General features: G+C 39.6%; 1 protein-coding gene across 3 annotated transcripts in view; it reads right to left on the reverse strand.

Annotated features, from left to right (window-relative positions):
* Positions 1-19,714, reverse strand: part of ganabb (glucosidase II alpha subunit b) — a 43,800-nt gene extending 24,086 nt beyond the window's left edge. The window contains exons 1-11 of one of the 3 annotated variants that reach the window (XM_062044204.1): positions 19,520-19,714; positions 15,905-16,006; positions 15,719-15,827; positions 10,691-10,818; positions 7,696-7,875; positions 6,716-6,781; positions 3,862-3,910; positions 3,670-3,745; positions 1,604-1,700; positions 1,334-1,514; positions 1,054-1,207 (exon numbers count right to left, since the gene is read on the reverse strand). In XM_062044204.1, the coding sequence (XP_061900188.1) occupies positions 1,054-1,207; positions 1,334-1,514; positions 1,604-1,700; positions 3,670-3,745; positions 3,862-3,910; positions 6,716-6,781; positions 7,696-7,875; positions 10,691-10,818; positions 15,719-15,827; positions 15,905-16,006; positions 19,520-19,539 (1,162 nt within the window). In that variant the 5' untranslated portion in view covers positions 19,540-19,714. Of the gene's footprint in view, positions 1-1,053; positions 1,208-1,333; positions 1,515-1,603; positions 1,701-3,669; positions 3,746-3,861; positions 3,911-6,715; positions 6,782-7,695; positions 7,876-10,690; positions 10,819-15,718; positions 15,828-15,904; positions 16,007-17,924; positions 17,947-19,519 lie in introns of those variants that run through there. The other 2 variants (XM_062044205.1, XM_062044206.1) reach the window with 2 other exon arrangements.
* Between the last annotated feature and the right edge of the window lie 5,719 nt (positions 19,715-25,433).

Below are 25,433 nucleotides of genomic sequence, written 5' to 3' on the forward strand. Positions count from 1 at the left end.
ATTTATTTTGGAAAACCTTGTTACATTGTTTAATGCATCCAGCGGGGCATCACAACAAAATTAGGCATAATAATGTGTTAATTCCACGACTGTATATATCGGTATCGGTTGATATCGGAATCGGTAATTAAGAGTTGGACAATATCAGAATATCGGCAAGAAAGCCATTATCGGACATCTCTAGTTGATACTTTTTAGGTATGTGGCTCTTTTTTAAAAGGCCTTTGGCACATTGTAGAAATAAAACACAAAAAACATTCAAAATGCAAAAACAGATTAAAAAGGCATCATGTGATGAGAAGAAGATGAAATTATACAAATAACGAATAAAACCACAAAGATGTGTTTTTAAATATAATAATATAAATAAACAAAAACATTTTAGCTCACTAATCAGTAGCTGGTCATTTCTATGATACAATTCACAGAACAAGGAAAACTGTCTCACTTTTGGTTGATGATAAAATATCAAGTGTGTCTAATATGCTTCAGTACAGTAGTTTTAGTTTAAACACGGCAACAACTCCAAATCTTAAAAAGACTGTTTCATTTTTAGTCAGCCAATGTAAGTTTAGGGTTGAAAATGACAGCCATGATCATACTGCGTTATGTAACTTGGTGCCACGGATGGCAACAACTTAGCTGTTTCATGCATTGAACAAAGAGAGCAGTCCACCAAGTCAAATGCCTTTTGTGTTAAACAAACTCAGCCACAAATCTGAGTCTGAGCTTGTTTTAGTCATTTCAAAATGAAACTCATTGCTTGTTTATTATTAAGGGAAACATATTTTCTCTTGTGTATTTATAACTGCTCGTTAACCAAGCAAAAATGCGTTTTACTGGGTTAATCTAAAGAATTTTCAGTACAATACTCGATTACTAAAATGTTAGATACTACAAAACATTTAATAAACATTTCATCAAAACTGCTTAACGCAACAACAACAAAAGCAGCCAAGACCTAAAATCTCCAGTATAAACATGATATTTTACATCAGATTGCTGGTTTACAGGCTATACATAAAGAATATGATCATTGGCCAGTTAGCATACCTGTCAGGGAGGCGTACTGCGCAAAGACATCTTTTGGTGTTGGGCCGAGCATAATGAAGACATCAATGATGCCGCTTTCAGAGATCCAACGCACATCTGTCTGTGGTGTCTCACTTGAGCCTTGCACATAATCCAGCATTTTTCCAAAGACAGTCTGGAGAGAAACGAATAAAGCTAGGTGAATAAATAGACTAATGATACATGTACCAAGTCTGGTAAGTGTTACACCCCTAATACTCGCACATGGCATCTAGTAAAGTCATATAGAGGCGGCACAAACCTTCCCCGCTGTGTTGGAGCTAATGTCAACCCAGGTCTCAGCAGCGTTGAGCCAAAAGATTCCTGTAGTCCGCTGGGCGTTGTGGGCCAACATAACGGGTACAGAGCCATAAAGTGCCATTTGATTATCCAGCTCATACTGGAACACATCCAGATTGTAGAGCCGATACGGATCTCCATTTCTAAAAGGTGTTCACACACAAATCCCATTCACAAAATTCTTCTGTAACAGATTTGCTCTAAATTTGTGTAGATTTTGCTTGCTACTCACTCAGTAGTTTTAAGTCGGAGTGAGTCAGCATGCTCTGGAATGCCGTAGACATGTTCTACCCCTGGAAACGAAAAGTCTAAACCTATAGCCGTTGGACCTGTAATACAACAAACCAAGTTAAACATGGTCACTAACGTCATTATTTGTTATTGCAATTGTTATTTTTGTTGAATTCAGCTGGTCCCATGTGGTCCCAGCCCAGCATAAGCATAACTCCAGTGTAGTGTTAACCCGAAAAAACACAACTTAATATAATTTATACCTAGGTGTTATAAAAGCACAAAAGACCTAAAGCCAATACTATTTGCAGATGACACTAACACAGAAATCAATAAAATGGTAGCGGTCAAAATGAACAAATTAAAAAGATGCTTCGATAAAAACTCATTTTCCTTTAAGTAAAATTAAAATAAGATAATTTGGAAAAAGTAAGAAATAGTGAAACACAAATAGAAGGTATAGACATTGACATAGTACAAAAAACACATTTTTAGGGATTATGATATTAAGATAAGTTGGAATCCACACTTAAGGTGCAAGAAATATTTCAATATTGAACAAAAGGAAAAATACATTTTGAATCAAAAGTCACTCTTGTACTGTTTCTGGTGTTACCATACCCGAGTTACTGTGTGGAAATATGGGGGACACTAACAGTACTGCAGAATAAACGATCCAGAAGGCTGGATACAGGGAACACACAAATCCTTTGTTCATCAATTCTAAAATATTGAAATTTACAGATCTCGTAAATTGTCAAACCGCAAACATTTTGTACATGTGTACAGCTCTGGTAATGGGTACATTTGCACCCACCTGCACAAATGTACTTCAAAATGTAACAATCAAAATAAATATGACTTTTTTTTTGTTTACTCGGGCATGCATATATAATATGCATTAGTTTGACCATTTAAAATCAACAATAATAAAAAGGAGATACTAGGAAATAGCATAAAAATGCCCCAAAAACTTGGAAAAACGCGATTCATAGCGTTACTTTTTGGTGTAACCATCATGAGCGTTCTGTTCAGGTATATTTCTTTTATATTTTGATAAATCATCATATTTATGTATTACTAAATTTAAATAGGTATTGATCAATCTTTAAGCTGTGTGTATTTGATTTCAGTTTGCTTTTGACATCTTATTTAGAATTGTAGTTGAAACTTTTACAACCTTGTGTTGCGCTCATGATGGCGTAACCAAACTAGATTTCATTTAATGATCTTATTTTAAATATTTAATTCCCTTTTTTACATTTAGTCTATTTAAATATTCATTTATAAACATTGAATACATTTCAAAAATCAATAAAATGCAATTGCCTTCATCTTATAGGGTAATGTTTAGTTACACCAAGTCATGAGCGTAACACTAAGCTTCATCACTTTGACTTGTAATATCTCTAATTCTGGTGGTATTTAATGCTTTTTTTCTTTTTGGAACATGTACTGTACATTAAATACAATAAAGTCCCATATAAAATTATGTTTCTAGCAATACTTTAATTTTGCCTTTCAAAGTAACACTCCAATGTCCATTAGTGGAGCTGTACACCTTTGAAAGTAACACTCCAATGTCCATTAGTGGAGCTGTACACCTAAAGTAACACTCCAATGTCCATTAGTGGAGCTGTACACATATGTGAAATTATACTGTGGAATAGATTAAGCAACCAACTTAAGCAATGTACTAAAATGAGCCAGTTAAACAGTACAAGCAGATGTTGTTTACAGAAGGGAAGTAAAAATTATGATATTACTATCACCTAGTCATGGGACATGGGCTCTGCTTCACTACTCCTTTTGGACTTCAAACTATGTTATTTCTCTTTCTACCAACGGTCCCTCAACTCTGACTGCTGGTCGAAACCGCAGAGTCCAAGGTTTTTTTCCTAGGGGGAAGTTTTCTTTGTGCTTGGTCATGTGGGGTTCACTTGACTTGCTTTCAAATGCTCCTTAGGGCACAAAGGTGGAAAAACAAGCTCTGCTCTTTCCCACTCCTTTTCAACATTGAATCATTTGAGCAAAAATGAAAGTTTACAGACAAAGTACAGGACTTACCATTAGGTTTGCTGTCAGTAAATGATTTATAGGTTTCTTCCCACATGCCCTCTTCGTCTTTCTCAATCACCATAGCCTACCAGGAGAGAAGGACATAGTTATTACCCTGCACATAGGAACCATTGATTGTTTATAGATACAATTGCAGGAGGTATACTATAATAGTTAAGAGGGAATCTTAATGTGTATGACCTCTTCCTCGTTAGCCAAATTTGCATCCTCGGCCTCTCCGTCTGCCTGTCTGCTCCATGGCACAAAATGGCAGGAATAGGGGATATAGCAAAAAGAGAGAAAGTGTCACTTTGGGAAAAGCACTTTTCTCTTGTGAGTGTATATACTGTATAGTCAAATAAAGACAACAATTAAAAGGTTATCCAAAAACATTAGGTTAACTGCCATTGGAGTTGAAGACAACTACTGAATATTCTAAAGCACATGTGTCATATTCAAGGTCCGGGGGCCAAATCTGGCCCGCAAAAGCCTGCAAATAATATGTGTTAATAAAATTCTTAATCTTTTCTTACTAAATATATTTGTTCTTTCCCTTTTGACATTAAAATAATGTACTGCGTGCAATTGCATATCTTTTAAAATTCAATAATATCAAAATCAAAATATTATATCATGTATTTACAAAAATTGTTTTTTTGAAATAAAGATAAATACTGTACTTAAATATCTGCTTGACTTATGATTTCGAAACAAATTATCAATCAAATTGTAGACTGTAAAATTGACATTAGATTTTAGGGTTAAATTCCACCGACTGAGTTTTTTTTTACCGTAAAATCAACTTTGGTAGTTTTTTTTCCATATACAGTAAGACATTAAAAAACAAACAAAAAAAACATTAAAACAAGATTTTACATTAAAAAAAAACTGGCTGCTATAAACAGTGGTATTGTTTTTCCATTCATTCATTTTTTTACATGCTGTAAAAAACACTCCTTTTACTGTATAATTCTGGGGACTGAGCTGCCAGTTTTTAAAGTAAATTTTTTTTTTTTTTTTTGCAGCTTATGTAAAAAAATATATTGTTAATGTACTATATAAACACACATGTAAATTCATATATCACTCATTGTTAAAAGCAGCCCTCTGAGGGCAACCATAACTGCAGTGTGGCCCTCAATGAAAACCAGTTTGACACCCCTGGTCTAAATGGTTTCCAATGACCTCAGAAAGAGGTGCCCTCTCTCCCTATATAGATAGGTTCTACACCTGAGGCTTGCTAGTCATAAAGAGGAATACATTCTAGTTTATTACCTTTTACTTTGGTTATTGTATGTCAAATCTGCACCGAAACCGAGAAACGTTCCTGTTGTGGAATTAATAAAGTTCAAGGAATGAGACAGGCTGTGAGTCCTGACTGTGCCTGGGTGCTGGCCTAGGTGGAGAATGACTGGGTGCAGCGAGTTTGTTTTGTTCTTGAAATAAAAAGATTGTGATTGTCCGCCTCCTCGCTATCCTTACGCCCGGGTAGACGTCGCAGAGCTTTTAGACAGGGGGAGGGGCCCGTCAGCTACAACCAGTGCTCGCTGAGAAGAGCCGAACATGCTTCCGTTTTGAAGTCTCCGAGTCCATCAAATTTGCCGAAAGTCACTTTTTTGATACTCAATAAATTATTATTATTAGAGGTTTATTTGAAATAGGGACAGATACAAAAACAGACATCTGAAACAGTTATCCAATGTATGCATCATAGTGTTTGTAGCCAAAGCTCATTTATAACACTTGTCCCCAACAACAACAACAACAACACAGATCCAACATCATTAAAATAGGAATAATAAGGCAAAGATGAGTCGATAATAATGATAATAGAAATAATACAGACAAAGTGCAAACTAGATAAAAGCCAATAATAATAATAACACAGACAAAGTGCAGACTAGATAAAAACCCATTAGTAAAAATGAGTAAAAACTAAACATGGGAACACGATTATTGCTCAACTAGCCATAATTTTGTTTGTTTTTTGAAAGTGACAAGTGCAGGTATACTTTTCAAAGTGTCCATAGTTGTGGTCCTTTTATTGAAAAGGCAGTCTGGGCAAAAGATGTTCTACGTAATGGAACGCAACAGTTGCCTTTTGACATTGCTCGGGTGGTAGATCTGCTACCACTTTGCAGTCTTGTAATTGCCTTGAAGAGCAATTGGGGAGCAGAGTTATTTAAGCATTTAAAAAACAGTTTGACCGTGTGTAACAAAATAAAATGGGTAAAACTTAAAATATAGTATTTGGTTAAAATTCGGCAATGATGATATGGTATACTCTTCTTGTCTAGAACTTTCAAGGCGCGGTTATAAAGACACTCAATGGTCTTGATTGATGACTTGTGTGCCTGGGACCTTGTAGTTAAGCCATAAGATATGTGTGAAAGAATCATTGAATTCATCAAAGTAAAAGCACAGCTGAGAGTTAAGCAGTTTCTTATAATCTTAAAACAGCCTAGGTTTGCCTTCACGGTTTTACACATTTTCTTAATGTGACTTTCAAAATTCAGCTGATAGTCTATGATTATGCCCAAATATTTGACTTGTTCGATGAGCTCCTCATTCATTTTTATATTCAGGTTTGTTTGAGGTAGCTTTTTTATGTAGAAGCAGACAGAGTTAGTCTTTTTAGTGTTTAGGGTTAAACAGGATGATGCCATCCAAGTAAATATGGAGACAAAGTTGGCAACATCAACCCTTGTGCTCTGTCTTCTTATTCTCTGGCAGGCAAGGTGCGTTGAAATGTGTTTATGACTGAGGGTGAACATGTAGCACCAAATCTATTTGTGATCCAATTTTATTCGTGATGGATGGTCACCAAGAAATTTGTAGATGGGGAAACACTAATAACAATTACTAATTTAGTTTTTTCAGAAATCCATCGTTAGCACACGCACTGGAAACCACACCAATCCATCAAGCACAGGCACCAAATACACCCTTCACACTCAACCTCCAAAACTGGCCATTGTTTTCTCCCTATGAGTAATTCACTATTTACAGTATTAGTACAAGTAATAGAATACACAGATATCTTGAGGGTCTTTACCTAGATAAAACACTCTTGACAATATCCCACACACTTGCAAATGTGCTAGTTACTAAATTGAAGAAACTAGGGTGATAAGGAGAAGAGGACAGAACCAGTCAGACAATACTCAAATGATCAAAGTCCACTGAGCTGGGTACAGTGCTACCTCAACTTGCCTTACCTTAACTTACAAGCTGCCTCTCTGCATTTTATTATGCTTAAATTGCGAGCATAGTTTAATTTACTAGGCGCTAGATGGCATAGGTAATGTCGCAGTGAAAACAGTAAGATCTTTCCCAAAACATCCGATGTAACTTGCTATTATTAGCTTATAGCTAGAGAGCGACATAGCTTTGTTTTTCCAACGATTGGAAAACAAACCTTGGATGTCTCTATCATAGCTGAGCTTTGAAACAACAATGTCCTTGCTGCTCCTGCTGTTGTATTTACTACAACACTGGTTGCGAGAGATAACACAATTAGAAATATCTGCTTTTTCCCCACCATTACTCGCTACCATCCCAGCCTTTCCTCTTTGGTAACTTAGCTCCTTGTAAACCTTGGATCTAATGAGACAGGAAGATGCCAATCAGAGCAAACCAAAAATAATTTCAAGGTCCTCTCCAGTCTGCTATAAGAGGTGAATGTTTCCATTAGAATTTGACATTATTGATGTTTTGCGTTATCTTCCTACCGCGTTCCATTCATAAAACTACTGTACTGTAGTGTAGTTATTTGTTTTACAATTGGAGTGTTTTTGCAACACAATTGCTTTGTTTTTCTTTTTACATGTTAAATTGGTGCTGTGTTGAGAGGGCCACAGATAAAGTACGCATTCAATTGATTTCCATTTATTTCAATGGGCAGGGCTGCTTTAAGATGAGTATTGTGAATTACGATCTTGGTCGGGAAAGGCAATGTGACGGCAGGTTGAGGTACCACTGTATTTGTGTAGTACTGGTATTGGTCAACGTGTGCGTGTAAGTGTGGTCTCTCACGTGTCCTTCCGTATCCTTAAGTGCTCAAAGGCCAGGAGGCCACGCGAGTTTAGTGACAAGAGCACGTCACGACCCTGCATGATGTCCAATCGGAAGGGGCGGGCACTGACAATGACCCTTTGAGACTCCACCCCCAGTGACAGAACCACTCCGTTCTCATCCTGAGACAAGAGAGATAGGCTGGGGAAGAGAGAGGAGAGAAAGTCAAGTGAAATCATTGGGCTAAAATAGAACTGTTCCTGGTGTGAGAAAAAACATTTACAGCGTTGGTCTCAATCAGTGTTGTTTTTGACAACCATCTTACATTTAGTCTTAGTCTTTTGGACTAAAATGCTTATTAGTTTTAGTTTTATATGTGATAGTTTTAGTCCAGTTTTAGTCGACGAAAACTCAAAAGGGTTTTAGTCTAGTTTTAGTCGATGAAAAGTCATAAAGGTTTTAGTCCAAAAAAAAAAGAATAAAAAGTATAATATAAGTCAGGGGTCACCAACGCGGTGCCTGCGGGCACCAGGTAGCCCGTAAGGACCAGATGAGTAGCCCGCTGGCCTGTTCTAAAAATAGCTCAAATAGCAGCACTTATCAGTGAGCTGCCTCTATTTTTTAAATTGTATTTATTTACTAGCAAGCTGGTCTCGCTTTGCTCGACATTTTTAATTCTAAGAGAGACAAAACTCAAATACAATTTGAAAATCCAAGAAAATATTTTAAAGACTTGGTCTTCACTTGTTTAGATAAATTCATTAATTATTTTACTTTGCTTCTTCTAACTTTCAGAAAGACAATTTTAGAGAAAAAATACAACCTTAAAAATGATTTTGGGATTTTTAAACACATATACCTTTTTACCTTTTAAATTCCTTCCTCTTCTTTCCTGACAATTTAAATCAATGTTCAAGTACATTTTTTTATTTTATTGTAAAGAATAATAAATAAATTTTGATTTAATTCTTCATTTTAGCTTCTGTTTTTTCGACGAAGAGTATTTGTGAAATATTTCTTCAAACTTTTTATGATTAAAATTCAAAACAATTATTCTGGCAAATCTAGAAAATCTGTAGAATCAAATTTAAATCTTATTTCAAAGTCTTTTGAATTTCTTTTAAAATTTTTGTTCTGGAAAATCTAGAAGAAATAACTATTTGTCTTTGTTAGAAATATAGCTTGGTCCAATTTGTTATATATTCTAACAAAGTGCAGATTGGATTTTAACCTATTTAAAACATATAATCAAAATTCTAAAATTAATCTTAATCAGGAAAAATTACTAATGATGTTCCATAAAAAATGTTTTGAATTTTTTCCAAAAGATTCGAATTAGCTAGTTTTTCTCTTCTTCTTTTTTTCGGTTGAATTTTTAATTTTAAAGAGTCGAAATTGAAGATAAACTATGTTTCAAAATTTAATTGTCATTTTTTTTGTGTTTTCTCCTCTTTTAAACCGTTCATTTAAGTGTAAATATCATTAATTATTAATAGAAACATAGAGTCAAAGGTAAATTGAGCAAATTGGCTATTTCTGGCAATTTATTTAAGTGTGTATAAAACTGGTAGCCCTTCGCATTAATCAGTACCCAAAAAGTAGCTCTTGGTTTCAAAAAGGTTGGTGACCCCTGATATAAGTATAGTCTTTTAACAAATTAATTTAGGTCAATAAGTATTGGAGATTGCTGTTGGGCAGTGTCACACATAAGTTGTGAAAATAGCAGCAGATCTATAAGTTCAACCCATTGTAAGCTTGCAGATCTGCTATTTTCACAAATAATAACAATAAAGGAATGGTTTTAGACATATAAGGTTTCCACCCAACAGCAAATTTCTGATCCAAGGATTGTGTGTTACACACAGATAAAGTGGTAACAGGGGAATCAAAGTTCATTACTCCAAAAAAGCCAAAAAACAAAAATATTCTACTTCAGCAATTGTGGCTTTATTTCTCAGAATTTGTTAAAGTACAATGAACATAAACATGCCCAAAATATGAGTGATGGATGAGGAACACATATGCTCAACTTGGCCCTGTCTGCCAGTGCAATTACAACAGATATCATACAACCCCACTCTCTTTCATTTGTGCAAACCATGTAATAAAATAATAAATTCATTCCTGATTCCTTAATGGGGCTGCACAACGTCACTTGTGGCTTTTAGGCTAAAGCTAGCAGACTCTACGTATAACAGTAACTCGACCTGTTTAACATATCAAGTTACGTGCTGACAGAACGTACTCACAAAGAGATAACCACACCGTCACTGAATGTAAACATGGCTAAACATGCTGCTAAAGTAACACACACATAATGAATTGACGTTAGCGTAACAAAAGCTAACTTTAGCCTAAAGTTAGCAGCCCATTTGTGCCAGGAGTATGTGGAAAACGTACTAATGTATTAGCTTACTATGACATTTATCGATTATGTTAACAGCATAAAAAATATCCTTGTGGCGAGCCTTAAGGTGCCGCTTAAGGTTGGTCGTATTTTTTCCGCATATTTTGTGGCCACATTTGTCACCGTCTTCCTTCACAATACACTCTGTTTTATTATCTGCTGGGTTATATTTAAAATACACCCATATGTCGTCTCTACGTTTGCGACCACAGAGCCCCTGTGTTGAAACTGCCGCCGCCATCACGGTCCATTGCCTGATGAGTAACAACAGTCTGACGTTTTGAGCACGTTGTGCGCTGCACGCCAGTTGGTGGGCGTGGTTTTAATTGACACACACAATAAACAGAAATGTCATGCATTTTAAACGTCTGACAGATTACCCACTAACATTTTCGTCCGTTCTCGTCTCGTCAACGAAAACTCACACACGTCTCGTCATGTTTTCGTCATCAGAGACATGTTTATCTCGTCAACGTCTCGTTATCGTCATGAAAAAAAGTGGCATCAACGAAATGATTTCGTCATCGTTGACGAAAACAAAACTGGTCTCAATATGATAAAACAATGTCACCCTTTGACCGCTCAGTCAACCAATCCAGGGAAACTTACGGCTCTGTCGGCGGCTCTCTGATGAGCACGTCTGGGACCTCATAGCGAGGCTTCAGTGGCTTCAGCTCATTAATCTTCACCCTGGTTATGTTTCCCTGGAGGCGATAGAGTTCCAGCAGGAGACGCACCTGCGAGAAAGGACAGATTTGAGGAGGTAGAAGCAATTAGAATTGAATATGTGTAATCCAACTTTAAAAAGGTCCCATATAAAATGTTGCAGCAATTTAAAAAAAAATCTGAGAGGTCCCACAATAGTGTATTGAAGGTGTGGTGAGCAAAATTAACCCTGGACGCTGGAATTCAGAGAGCTTAAACATCTTGTGTCTCTGTAGCTTTAATGCTGATGAGGTACACGCCTGTCTCTGAGGACACAAACGTTAGCAACACAAACATAGCCATGTGAGCTACAGTGCTAACATTCCATCATACCATTCTATTACAATGTATCAAAACACGTATTGGTATGTCAGACTTAGCCTTTTCTTGGTTTAACTCCTATCTCACTGACAGGATGCAGTGCGTCTCCCATCACAATGTGACTTCAGGCTCAGAGTATGTTAAGGTAACGTATGGAGTTCCACAGGGTTCGGTTCTTGGCCGTGTACTCTTCAGCATCTACATGCTGCCGCTAGGTGACATCATACGTGTTAGCTTTCACTGTTATGATGACACCCAACTCTACATGCCCCTAAACATGACCAACATGCCAGATTGTAGTCACATGGAGGGGTGTCTAAATCAGTGGTTCTTAACCTGGGTTCGATCGCACCGCCGGGGTTCTGGAGTCGGCCTCAGGGGTTCGACGGAGGCTACGCCGCGGAGGTCAAGGCACACCCGACATGTAAATGTAAATAAAAACTTCTCCCTATCGGCTTCATGGATACGGCAACAGCAGAAGTCAGACTGATTTGCAGGTGTGTAATTTGTTGTGAGTTCATGCACTGTGTTGGTTTTGTTCTTTGAACAAGGTGATGTTGATGCATGGTTCATTTTGTGCACTAGTAAAAAAACATAACTTTGTCTTGAATTTGAAAGAAGGGTTCGGTGAACGCGCATATGAAACTGGTGGGGTTCCAACAAGGTTAAAAACCACTGGTCTAAATGAATTTAAACAATGGATGTCCAGCAACTGTTTGCATCTTAACACTAAGAAAACAGAAATGCTGATAATAGGTCCTGCTAGACACCGACACCTTTTTAATAATACTACCTTAACATTTGACAACCAAACAATTATACCGGTACACCTATTTAATAATACCACCTTAACATTTGACAGTCAAACAATTATACACCTATTTAATAATACCACCTTAACATTTGACAACCAAACAATTATACATCTATTTAATAATACCACCTTAACATTTAACAACCAAAGCTGTAATAGCTGCAAAAGGAGGACCCACATCATATTGAACCCTATGGGTTAGGAATGGGATGGCATTTCAAGTTCATATGTGAGTCAAGGCAGGTGGCCAAATACTTTTGGCAATATAGTGTACCTCATTTCCTTACAAGAAATAACAGGAATATAGAAAACATCACCTGCAGTGTCAAGTATCCAGGATTTATTTTGCAGTCACACTGCTTGAATTTTTGGCTAAAAGGTTACTGACTCGATCTCAACTCACTGAATCGTTTTGGGTCGGTCTACATAAACTAATATCGTCCCTGAATAGTGTCGGCGACCTCAAATTATGATTCGAATTGAATCGTTGTTAAAACAAATTGTTACACTCCTAATAAAAGGAGACTATTTAATCTAAACAAGCGAGGGAGACGACTGATCCCTCGTTTTGTGCTCATCAACTGCTTCAAGGCACACATTATTGTTAGCACATCATTAAAAGGCCAATTGTGCATAATAGGATCATTTCAAAGATTTGGACAGGATAATTAGTAATGAGAGCAAATAAACTTCACTTGAATGTTTGCAATGTTTGATTAGTGGGCATGCTCAGTTGTAAAGGACACACTACAAGGTAGGAATATGTTTACAGTGCTATTACAACTTTAAAGTTATTGAACTTAAAAACTTGTTGTCTACATAACATGTAATGGTGGATCTTTAGTCAAATTTCTGTATAGATTATGATTTACAGATCATCTTCAAGCTGCTTTCTAACCATCTCTTCAGGATGCGCCATTTTGTGGGCGGTCTTGTGTACGTGCCTCCACTTTGACAACATCTTCTCCCTGCCATCGAGTCTACTGACAGATATAAATTGGAACTATAGGCCTAAGCTAAGTTGTAGTAAAAATGGCAAGAGTCAGTCTGCCCTACAACAAGAGGATAGCAATAAAGAAGGAACTCATTGACTATGGGGCGAACTACAATGGCGGTATCGCGCAAAGCCCTCTGGGTACAACTTTACCGTATATGGACATATCCATTGACCAGATAAGATAAAAAAACATCCCAAGGCAGAGCAAATTCCCAAACGGCTCTTTTGGGGAAGGTATGACAACAGGCAAGATTGTTTTATAAATATCTCTGCAATGCCTACACTGTTTGACTCCAAATGTTATCTAAAATAAACACAAGCCAGTACCATTAGGTCAAAATCAGGTTGTTTTTTGCATAATAGGGCCCCTTCTCGGGGACTTTTGAGATAAGAGTGCTTTCTCTGCTAACTGTTATGCTTTGTGTTGCAAGCAAAAAATTGAGTTACAAGCATCCCGACATTAAATGTCAGTGAACCCCGTGAGAAAACATCTGGTCTTAGACCCTAGCATTAGTTTTTAGCTAGACATTGACATTAGTGTGTGTGAGTGTGGAGGACAGTGCTGAGAAAAAGAACTGGATGATACTTATTGAATTAAAAGAAGAAATCATTAAAAACCTGACAGAGTTAACATTGCAAAGAAATTTGAGTGTATCCCAGCTAGTCCGCACCATACTGAAGCAGAATGAGTCCAACGCCAACCAATAATCTTAAAATAACATCTTAACGTTGAACATTTATCCATGAAAATAGGGAAAAGCTGCCGATTGTTAGTGTTTGACGGAGAAGAAGCTGGAAGTAAGCAAATGCTGTACATAATTACTACATTACTTTAGAAAACTACTCTAGTTGTTTGTGCTCCATTCTCTTGTATTGTTTTTGTACAATATTTATTACAAACCCCGTTTCCATATGAGTTGGGAAATTGTGTTAGATGTAAATATAAACGGAATACAATGATTTGCAAATCATTTTCAACCCATATTCAGTTGAATATGCTACAAGACAACATATTTGATGTTCAAACTGATAAACATTTTTTTTTTTTTGCAAATAATCATTAACTTTAGAATTTGATGCCAGCAACACGTGACAAAGAAGTTGGGAAAGGTGGCAATAAATACTGATAGAGTTGAGGAATGCTCATCAAACACTTATTTGGAACATCCCACAGGTGAACAGGCAAATTGGGAACAGGTGGGTGCCATGATTGGGTATAAAAGTAGATTCCATGAAATGCTCAGTCATTCACAAACAAGGATGGGGCGAGGGTCACCACTTTGTCAACAAATGCGTGAGCAAATTGTTGAACAGTTTAAGAAAAACCTTTCTCAACCAGCTATTGCAAGGAATTTAGGGATTTCACCATCTACGGTCCGTAATATCATCAAAGGGTTCAGAGAATCTGGAGAAATCACTGCACGTAAGCAGCTAAGCCCGTGACCTTCCATCCCTCAGGCTGTACTGCATCAACAAGCGACATCAGTCTGTAAAGAATATCACCACATGGGCTCAGGAACACTTCAGAAACCCACTGTCAGTAACTACAGTTGGTCGCTACATCTGTAAGTGCAAGTTAAAACTCTCCTATGCAAGGCGAAAACCGTTTATCAACAACACCCAGAAACGCCGTCGGCTTCGCTGGGCCTGAACTCATCTAAGATGGACTGATACAAAATTGTTTTTGGAAAATGTGGACGTCGTGTCCTCCGGACCAAAGAGGAAAAGAACCATCCGGATTGTTATAGGCGCAAAGTTGAAAAGCCAGCATCTGTGATGGTATGGGGGTGTATTAGTGCCCAAGACATGGGTAACTTACACTTCTGTGAAGGCGCCATTAATGCTGAAAGGTACATACAGGATTTGGAGCAACATATGTTGCCATCTAAGCAACATTACCATGGACGCCCCTGCTTATTTCAGCAAGACAATGCCAAGCCAAGTGTTACAACAGCGTGGTTTCATAGTAAAAGAGTGCGGGTACTAGACTGGCCTGCCTGTAGTCCAGACCTGTCTCCCGTTAAAAATGTGTGGCGCATTATGAAGCCTAAAATACCACAAGGGAGACCCCCGGACTGTTGAACAACTTAAGCTGTACATCAAGCAAGAATGGGAAAGAATTCCACCTGAGAAGCTTCAAAAATGTGTCTCCTCAGTTCCCAAACGTTTACTGAGTGTTGTTAAAAGGAAAGGCCATGTAACACAGTGGTGAACATGCCCTTTCCCAACTACTTTGGCACGTGTTGCAGCCATGAAATTCTAAGTTAATTATCATTTGCAAAAAAATAATAAAGTTTATGAGTTTGAACATCAAATATCTTGTCTTTGTAGTGCATTCAATTGAATATGGGTTGAGAAGGATTTGCAAATCATTGTATTCCGTTTATATTTACATCGAACACAATTTCCCAACTCATGGAAACGGGGTTTGTATATAGGTTTGCTTTTGTTTGGTTGTTACATGTTAAAACTGTGGTGTTTTGTTGGGGCCAAGTGTTGATTTCAATTCATTTTAATGAGAGATGTTGATTTAAGATACAAGTGTTTCCAGTTAAGAGCACAGTCACAGAACCAATGAAGTTCTTAAGTTACTCCTGTATTATTGAAGTATATGATTTCCTGGTGTTGTAGCATTGTGACAGGGACACACAATTAGAAACAGCCCTCAGAATGATGCAAACTACAACCACAAACACAAACATATTGTTAACGCCATACCTCAATGCTGATTTTTAGTTCGACAGCTCTATTGAATGTCTTAAATGAATATTACCTAGTCAAGCTCAATTGTTTGTTTCACCTTGTTCTTGTCATTCTTGAGCTGCAGGGTGAGTCTGGTGTTGGTTAGCTCCATGGTCTCCAGCAGGGCTCGATAGGGAGACTCGCCAGGCTTCAACGCTCGCTGACGCCTGAAAGTCAAAGGTGTTACTCATGTGTGTGACGAAATGTGAGGCTACCATAGTTCCCATGACTGCATTGGACTCACTTGCAGAAGGCACTCTGGTCACAGGTTTTGAAGTTGGCTCTGTCCACAGCCAGTGTAGCAGTCAGAGACACAGCAAGCCACAGCAGCAGGACAGACGCCATCCTGCCAAAGTCAAGATGACAACTGAAGCTTTGCATTGATTCACTGCTCAATTCAGTCCCATTTCAGAGCGAGCCATCACAGGGATTAAATTAAGGGGGTATTTATTTACATGATGCCATTTTTGCAACCCATCCATCCATCCATTTTTTACCGCTTGTCCCTTTTGGGATCGCGGGGGGTGCCGGAGCCTATCTTAGCTGCATTCGGGCTGGTTTAATTGATAGTGTAAATTGTTCATCTTGAAAGTGTTTAATGTACCATTTATTTTACTCTTTTGTAAGCGACATGTTGGAGCCCTCTAGTCCATATAGACACCACTTACACTGGATTTTTTCCCCCCAAGATGGCGCCGCATTAGTGGCTGCTGGTGGCAGGAGCTCTGTGCTCTTGTGTCATCCTTTTGTGTTCCTGGTGTTTCCCTCTTTTTTTCATGTCTTTTTTTTTTTTTGCCTTTTAGTTGGGGACCCTTTGGGACTGTGTGACAAGGGGTAGCACTTTCCTGACTTCTGCTATGCTTTTTTGTGGGCTTCTGGATCTGCCTCCCGGGAGCCTTTTGGCCATGGAGACCAGCTGCTAGGTCTCTGCCACACCAGAGTCCGTTTGGAGAGACTGGAGGAGTAGATGAAGAGACAGGGACGGACAAGCTTCACAGTGTCTTGGCTGAATGAGCAGGTATCGGACACCTCGGTCTCCTTGGACGTATCCTCGCTCATCCATGCGGACTGGACACTGGCTGAGAGTTGGTGGGCGGCCGAGGGTGGAGTCGGCTCTCTTGGTTGCTTTGTTGGGTCTGCTCCTGTCTCTGGCCATGCTCCCCCAACCCCAGCAGACGATGGCGTGGAACACCGCAGAGGCCACCACAGTGTGTGTGGGTGTTGAAATTATGTTTTTGTTTGGTTGCTTGTCTATGCATGGTGCAATCGTGTGTGCGCAATGTATATTATTGGTTGATTATTTTTTGTTTTACTTTTGTGGCTGTGTGTAGAAGTGGCACTGCTGGAGTGGCAGCTGGTTGCATCAGCTCTGCTCTTTGAATGTTTTTAATGTCCTTTGTGTTCTTTGATGTTTCCCTCTTACACACATGCTAATGTGTGCTGTGAGGTTTTTTTCCCTTGGCCTCAGCTTAGAATAGAATAGAATAGAGTTTTGTCATTATTACAGTGAACAGGTTCAAAGAACAACGAAATTGGAGCAGATCTTCTAAGGTTCATACACAATAATTTAGTAATAAACACTACCGTTCAAAAGTTTGGGGTCACCCAAACAATTTTGTGGAATAGCCTTCATTTCTAAGAGAACAAGAATAGACTGTCGAGTTTCAGATGAAAGTTCTCTTTTTCTGGCCATTTTGAGCGTTTAATTGACCCCACAAATGTGATGCTCCAGAAACTCAATCTGCTCAAAGGAAGGTCAGTTTTGTAGCTTCTGTAACGAGCTAAACTGTTTTCAGATGTGTGAACATGATTGCACAAGGGTTTTCTAATCATCAATTAGCCTTCTGAGCCAATGAGCAAACACATTGTACCATTAGAACACTGGAATGATAGTTTCTGGAAATGGGCCTCTATACACCTATGTAGATATTGCACCAAAAACCAGACATTTGCAGCTAGAATAGTCATTTACCACATTAGCAATGTATAGAGTGTATTTCTTTAAAGTTAAGACTAGTTTAAAGTTATCTTTATTGAAAAGTACAGTGCTTTTCCTTCAAAAATAAGGACATTTCAATGTGACCCCAAACTTTTGAACGGTAGTGTAAATAGTAAAAAAAGATACAAAAAGATAAAAAAGATATGTATCTATATATATGTATATATCCACACACATGCACATATCCATACATATGCATATATATACATATACACATATAACATTATTGCACATTATAGTCCGAAAAAATACAGGCCCCGTTTACATGTCATCTGCTGGTGTCGGTCCACTCTGTTTCCTGAGATCCAGGGTCAACGCAGCCGTCTACCAGCAAGTTTTAGAGCACTTCATGCTTCCTGCTGCTGACCTGCTCTATGGAGATGGAGATTTCAAGTTCCAACAGGACTTGGCGCCTGCACACAGCGCAAAATCTACCCGTGCCTGGTTTACGGACCATGGTATTTCTGTTCTAAATTGGCCCGCCAACTCCCCTGACCTTAGCCCCATAGAAAATCTGTGGGGTATTGTGAAAAGGAAGATGCAGAATGCCAGACCCAAAAACGCAGAAGAGTTGAAGGCCACTATCAGAGCAACCTGGGCTCTCATAACACCTGAGCAGTGCCAGAAACTCATCGACTCCATGCCACGCCGCATTAACGCAGTAATTGAGGCAAAAGGAGCTCCAACCAAGTATTGAGTATTGTACATGCTCATATTTTTCATTTTCATACTTTTCAGTTGGCTAACATTTCTAAAAATCCCTTTTTTGTATTAGCCTTAAGTAATATTCTAATTTTGTGACACACGGAATTTTGGCTTTTCATTTGTTGCCACTTCAAATCATCAAAATTAAATGAAATAAACATTTGAATGCATCAGTCTGTGTGCAATGAATAAATATAATGTACAAGTTACACCTTTTGAATGCGATTACTGAAATAAATCAAGTTTTTCAAAATATTCTAATTTACTGGCTTTTACCTGTATATAGCTAGAATTCACTGAAAGTCAAGTATTTCATATATATATATATATATATATATATATATATATATATATATATATATATATATATATATGAAATACTTGATTTGGTGAATTCTAGCTGTAAATATACTCTCCTCTTAACCACGCCCCCCCCCCCCCCCCCCCCCCCGATATTGGAGGTCTCAAGGTTGGCAAGTATGGATTAGCCTCTAGAATGGAACCTAGGTAGGTGACCTCATCTTTCCTGGTGTTCTGTCTCCCTGTAATGTTTGATCCTGTTCTGTCTCCCTGTATTGTTTGATCCTGTTCTGTCTCCCTGTATTGTTAGTCTGCTCTCGAATGGGATTGTGCTGAAAATCTGAATTTCCCCTCAGGGATTAATAAAGTATTTCTGATTCTGATTTCGCTCTCTTTGCATAGCAAACACGCCCTCAATGTAAAGCCGACAGAAATGTACCAGAAGATTCATTTCAAACCTAATTAAAAATGACACTTACGCTTTGTAATAGCATCTTATTTTAAACCCATTTTAGACGAGGACCTTCGTCGCCATCCGTCGAGCTAACACTCGTTGGAGCCGTTTGAGATTGTAGAAAGCGGCATTAAAACTACCACATAAACTAAACATGACTTTGAAAGTAAACATGACTTTGGAATATAAAAGTGTGAGTGAATCGCCATTTAAACGCATCCTTGCGAGCTAGCTAGCCTGCTAGAGCCGCTAAGTCAATGTCCGACTATCTCTGCGAGAAACACTAACTTGACTTGAATTATTGGCGTCCGCGGTAATAACGTCGTTCGCCCATGAAACGGTGAGCCACAAAGGCCGGGTTGAGTGATGAAAGTCACAATGATAGAGCCTTAAAGTCTTACCTCTCCGGGAAGGCCGCCATCTTGTTCACGGATCTCTGTGACTCCGCCCCCTCACGCCAACGATGTTCAAACCTGGGATTTTTTTTTTTTTTTTTTTTTTAACAGCTCGATATAACTCATTTATTCACGCGGAGCTGACGCAAATAATAGCTATTAGAGCGTTTTAAAATGTAACATCGTGTGAACGTGTTCTCTTTCGCGGCGCTTTGGGTGTGAGGGTGATGACGTCATTGGAGATGATTGACGTGTCCTCTCAGGCGCAGACACGTCACCTCCACGCCTGCGCGCGCACTTCATCTCTAAACGCTTACAAAATGTAGATTTCCACATCATCACGAAGGATTTCAGCAGCCACTCCAATGCAATACTAATAAAAGTCTCAATGCAATCAGGACAAGCTGAAATCGTCATTTGACAAAACCTCATCGAGCTGGCTGCAATCTTACTTGGAGGGGAGGGAACAGGTGGTAGAGCCTAGAGGTACCTCAAATCACTCCTTTCAACGCTCAAAAAGCAATGCAATAAATTAAGAAATAAGACAACCAACCTGACTAAATCCTTTAAAAAAAATTACATTACCGACAAGATAGAGGAAAACACACATAAGCCACGTGAGCTCTGGAAACCCCCCCCTTTAAGGACAGTCCCTAGTGGATCCAACATAACAGTGAGAGTCCAGTCCATAGTGGGGCCAGCAGGAGACCATCCGAGTGGAGATAGGTCAGTAGCGCAGAGACGTCCCCAATCTGGACAGCCAGCACCTCATTCGTGGTCACCGGAACCGGAATAGGATAGAGGATAGAGATGCCCTTTCTTTTACACCTGTTGGGAGTGCATTCCATATTGATGTGGCATAGAAAGAGAATGAGTTAAGACCTTTGTTAGATCGGAATCTGGGTTTAATGTGGTTAGTGGAGCTCCCCCTGGTGTTGTGGTTATGGCGGTCATTTACGTTAAGGAAGTAGTTTGACAGGGAGGTGTAGCGGATTTTATAGACTAGGCTCAGTGCAAGTTGTTTGACTCTGTCCTCCACCCTGAGCCAGCCCACTTTGGAGAAGTGGGTAGGAGTGAGGTGTGATCTGCTAGAAGTAATCTGACTAGCTTGTTCTGGGATGTTCGGAGTTTAGATTTGAGGGTTTTGGAGGTGTTAGGTTGCAGCCAGAAACTTAAAACCAGACTCACCAACATCAACATCAGGGAGGGTGACTCCCTCATTACAGACAAAATGGAGGTTGTAAGCAGACTTAACACCTTTTTTACCAGCATAGCCACAACTCTTGTCAACAAGCTGTCCCACCACTCTGGTCGCTTTGGTGTAGAACACATTAAAGCCTTCTACAGAAAGCTAGGAGTATCCAAAAACGATTTTAAATTAGAAACGGTCTCAGCTAACGAGGTGCTTAAAAAATTGAGCGCGCTCCACCCAAACAAGGCCACGGGCCTTGATAATATCCCCTCCAGATTCCTCAGGGACTCTGCCTCCATCATTTCCCCAATCCTCACGCACATAATAAACCTCTCAATTTCACAAGGCCAAGTACCAAAAGATTTGAAGATAGCAAGAGTAACTCCCCTCTTTAAAAAAAAGGAAGCAAATTAGAACCTGGCAACTACCGACCTGTTTCTATTCTCATTTCCATTTCGAAAGTAATGGAAAAAATAGTTTATGAACAGGTCGATAGTTACCTTGCCACTAATAAACTCATGTACAAATTCCAATCCGGCTTCAGAACTAACCCCTCCACTGACACATGCCTTCTCTATCTGAGCAACCACATCAAACATGAGGTGGACGCGGGCAAATACTGCGGCATGGTCATGCTGGACCTTCAGAAGAATCTGGAGAAATCGCTGCACGTAAGCAGCTAAGCCCGTGACCTTCGATCCCTCAGGCTGTACTGCATCAACAAGCGACATCAGTGTGTAAAGGATATCACCACATGGGCTCAGGAACACTTCAGAAACCCACTGTCAGTAACTACAGTTGGTCGCTACACCTGTAAGTGCAAGTTAAAACTCTCCTATGCAAGGCGAAAACCGCTTATCAACAACACCCAGAAACGCCGTCGGCTTCGCTGGGCCTGAGCTCATCTAAGATGGACTGATACAAAGTGGAAAAGTGTTCTGTGGTCTGACGAGTCCACATTTCAAATTGTTTTTGGAAACTGTGGACGTCGTGTCCTCCGGACCAAAGAGGAAAAGAACCATCCGGATTGTTATAGGCGCAAAGTGTAAAAGCCAGCACGTGTGATGGTATGGGGGTGTATTAGTGGCCAAGACATGGGTAACTTACACATATGTGAAGGCGCCATTAATGCTGAAAGGTACATACAGGTTTTGGAGCAAGATATGTTGCCATCCAAGCAACGTTGCCATGGACGCCCCTGCTTATTTCAGCAAGACAATGCCAAGCCACGTGTTACATCAACGTGGCTTCATAGTAAAAGAGTGCGGGTACTAGACTGGCCTGCCTGTAGTCCAGACCTGTCTCCCATTGAAAATGTGTGGCGCATTATGAAGCCTAAAATAGCACAAGGGAGACCCCCGGACTGTTGAACAACTTAAGCTGTACATCAAGCAAGAATGGGAAAGAATTCCACCTGAGAAGCTTCAAAAATGTGTCTCCTCAGTTCCCAAACCTTTACTGAGTGTTGTTAAAAGGAAAGGCCATGTAACACAGTGGTGAACATGCCCTTTCCCAACTACTTTGGCACGTGTTGCAGCCATGAAATTCTAAGTTAATTATTATTTGCAAAAAAAAATAAAGTTTATGAGTTTGAACATCAAATATCTTGTCTTTGTAGTGCATTCAATTGAATATGGGTTGAAAAGGATTTGCAAATCATTGTATTCCGTTTATATTTACATCTAACACAATTTCCCAACTCATATGGAAACGGGGTTTGTAAAAGAAAAGGGGTAGGATTAAATAAGCTCTGCTCCTTCCTACTCCTTTTCGAACATGTTGAAAAGAGAAACTGGAAGTTGTGATGTATCATGTTGTATGCTTGCATGTTCGAAATAAACTCACCTCAACTCAACTCAACCCAGCACATTTGCTCACATTTTCAGTAGACCCATAATAAATTCATAAAAGAAGCAAACTTCATGAATGTTTTTTGTGACCAACAAGTATGTGCTCCAATCACTCTATCACAAAAAAATAAGAAGACAGCCATGACATGATGTTCTTTACAAGTGTATGTACACTTTTGATCGCGACTGTATGTACAAATATTCGTAACTTCAATCAAAGAGCATCCAACAAACATTAAAGGAAAACAATATTACTGCTGCACAAATCATTGCTAATAATAAAGTTTTTGGAAAACTTTATTTAAAAAAAAATACAGCTTGGATTCTTTCTCAAGTCTCTTTTGAGGGCGCGTAGTGAAGCCTCAAACCAAACTAATCAAGACCACAATCTTTAACACAAAGTAGTAAGATCATCCACAGTCTAAATAATGTGTCCCACATATTCAAGACGGAGCTGATGAGAATGTTCTTTTTTCTTCCAGCTTCTTTGAAGATGGCCAAGATTGAAAGAAAAGTGTATCAGTCAATTTGCAATCCTCTCTACATGAGGCTTTTGATGACCTACCCGTATTTTTCGGACTATAAGTCGCAGTTTTTTTTCATAGTTTGGCCGGGGGTGCGACTTATACTCAGGAGCAACTTATGTGTGAAATGATTAACACATTAGCGTAAAATATCAAATAATATTATTTAGCTCATTCATGTAAGAGACTAGACGTATAAGATTTCATGGGATTTAGCGATTAGGAGTGACAGATTGTTTGGTAAACATATAGCATGTTCTATATGTTATAGTTATTTGAATGACTCTTACCATAATATGTTACGTTAACATACCAGGCACGTTCTCAGTTGGTTATTTATGCCTCATATAATGTACACTTATTCAGCCTGTTGTTCACTATTCTTTATTTATTTTAAATTGCCTTTCAAATGTCTATTCTTGGTGTTGGCTTTTATCAAATACATTTCCCCCAAAAATGCGACTTATATATGTTTTTTTCCTTCTTTATTATGCATTTTCGGCCTTATACTCCGGTGCGACTTATAGTCCGAAAAATACGGTAAGCATGTTGCGTTAAGTGCGTGTGGCTCGCAGAAAGAGGACAAGTGGAGTAAAAATATGGTAGAAAAAGACATGCATACAGCAGGGAAGTAGGAAAGTGAAGGAGAGTGATAGCAACATTGCAGCCCACTCCTAGAGTCATGAAGCCATGTCTCTCAGAGCTGGAACCTCCAGCACTCCTAGAGTCATGAAGCAATGTCTCTCAGAGATGAAACCTCCAGCACTCCTAGAGTCATGAAGCCATGTCTCTCAGAGCTGAAACCTCCAGCACTCCTAGAGTCATGAAGCAATGTCTCTCAGAGATGAAACCTCCAGCACTCCTAGAGTCATGAAGCAATGTCTCTCAGAGATGAAACCTCCAGCACTCCTAGAGTCATGAAGCAATGTCTCTCAGAGCTGGAACCTCCAGCACTCCTAGAGTCATGAAGCCATGTCTCTCAGAGCTGGAACCTCCAGCACTCCTAGAGTCATGAAGCCATGTCTCTCAGAGCTGAAACCTCCAGCACTCCTAGAGTCATGAAGCAATGTCTCTCAGAGCTGAAACCTCCAGCACTCCTAGAGTCATGAAGCCATGTCTCTCAGAGCTGAAACCTCCAGCACTCCTAGAGTCATGAAGCCATGTCTCTCAGAGCTGGAACCTCCAGCACTCCTAGAGTCATGAAGCCATGTCTCTCAGAGCTGGAACCTCCAGCACTCCTAGAGTCATGAAGCCATGTCCCTCAGAGCTGAAACCTCCAGCACTCCTAGAGTCATGAAGCCATGTCTCTCAGAGCTGAAACCTCCAGCACTCCTAGAGTCATGAAGCAATGTCTCTCAGAGCTGGAATCTCCAGCACTCCTAGAGTCATGAAGCAATGTCTCTCAGAGCTGAAACCTCCAACACTCCTAGAGTCATGAAGCCATGTCTCTCAGAGCTGGAACCTCCAGCACTCCTAGAGTCATGAAGCAATGTCTCTCAGAACTGGAACCTCCAGCACTCCTAGAGTCATGAAGCAATGTCTCTCAGAGCTGAAACCTCCAGCACTCCTAGAGTCATGAAGCCATGTCTCTCAGAGCTGAAATCTCCAGCACTCCTAGAGTCATGAAGCCATGTCCCTCAGAGCTGAAACCTCCGGCACTCCTGGAGTCATGAAGCCATGTCTCTCAGAGCTGAAACCTCCAGCACTCCTAGAGTCATGAAGCAATGTCTCTCAGAGCTGGAATCTCCAGCACTCCTAGAGTCATGAAGCCATGTCTCTCAGAGCTGAAACCTCCAGCACTCCTAGAGTCATGAAGCCATGTCTCTCAGAGCTGAAACCTCCAGCACTCCTAGAGTCATGAAGCCATGTCTCTCAGAGCTGGAATCTCCAGCACTCCTAGAGTCATGAAGCAATGTCTCTCAGAGCTGAAACCTCCAGCACTCCTAAAGTCATGAAGCCATGTCTCTCAGAGCTGAAACCTCCAGCACTCCTAGAGTCATGAAGCCATGTCTCTCAGAGCTGAAACCTCCAGCACTCCTAGAGTCATGAAGCAATGTCTCTCAGAGCTGGAATCTCCAGCACTCCTAGAGTCATGAAGCAATGTCTCTCAGAGCTGAAACCTCCAACACTCCTAGAGTCATGAAGCCATGTCTCTCAGAGCTGGAACCTCCAGCACTCCTAGAGTCATGAAGCAATGTCTCTCAGAACTGGAACCTCCAGCACTCCTAGAGTCATGAAGCAATGTCTCTCAAAGCTGAAACCTCCAGCACTCCTAGAGTCATGAAGCAATGTCTCTCAGAGCTGAAACCTCCAGCACTCCTAGAGTCAATAAGCCATGTCTCTCAGAGCTGGAA

Source organism: Entelurus aequoreus, linkage group LG04 (assembly GCF_033978785.1).
Source record: "Entelurus aequoreus isolate RoL-2023_Sb linkage group LG04, RoL_Eaeq_v1.1, whole genome shotgun sequence".
Lineage (NCBI taxonomy): Eukaryota > Metazoa > Chordata > Actinopteri > Syngnathiformes > Syngnathidae > Entelurus > Entelurus aequoreus.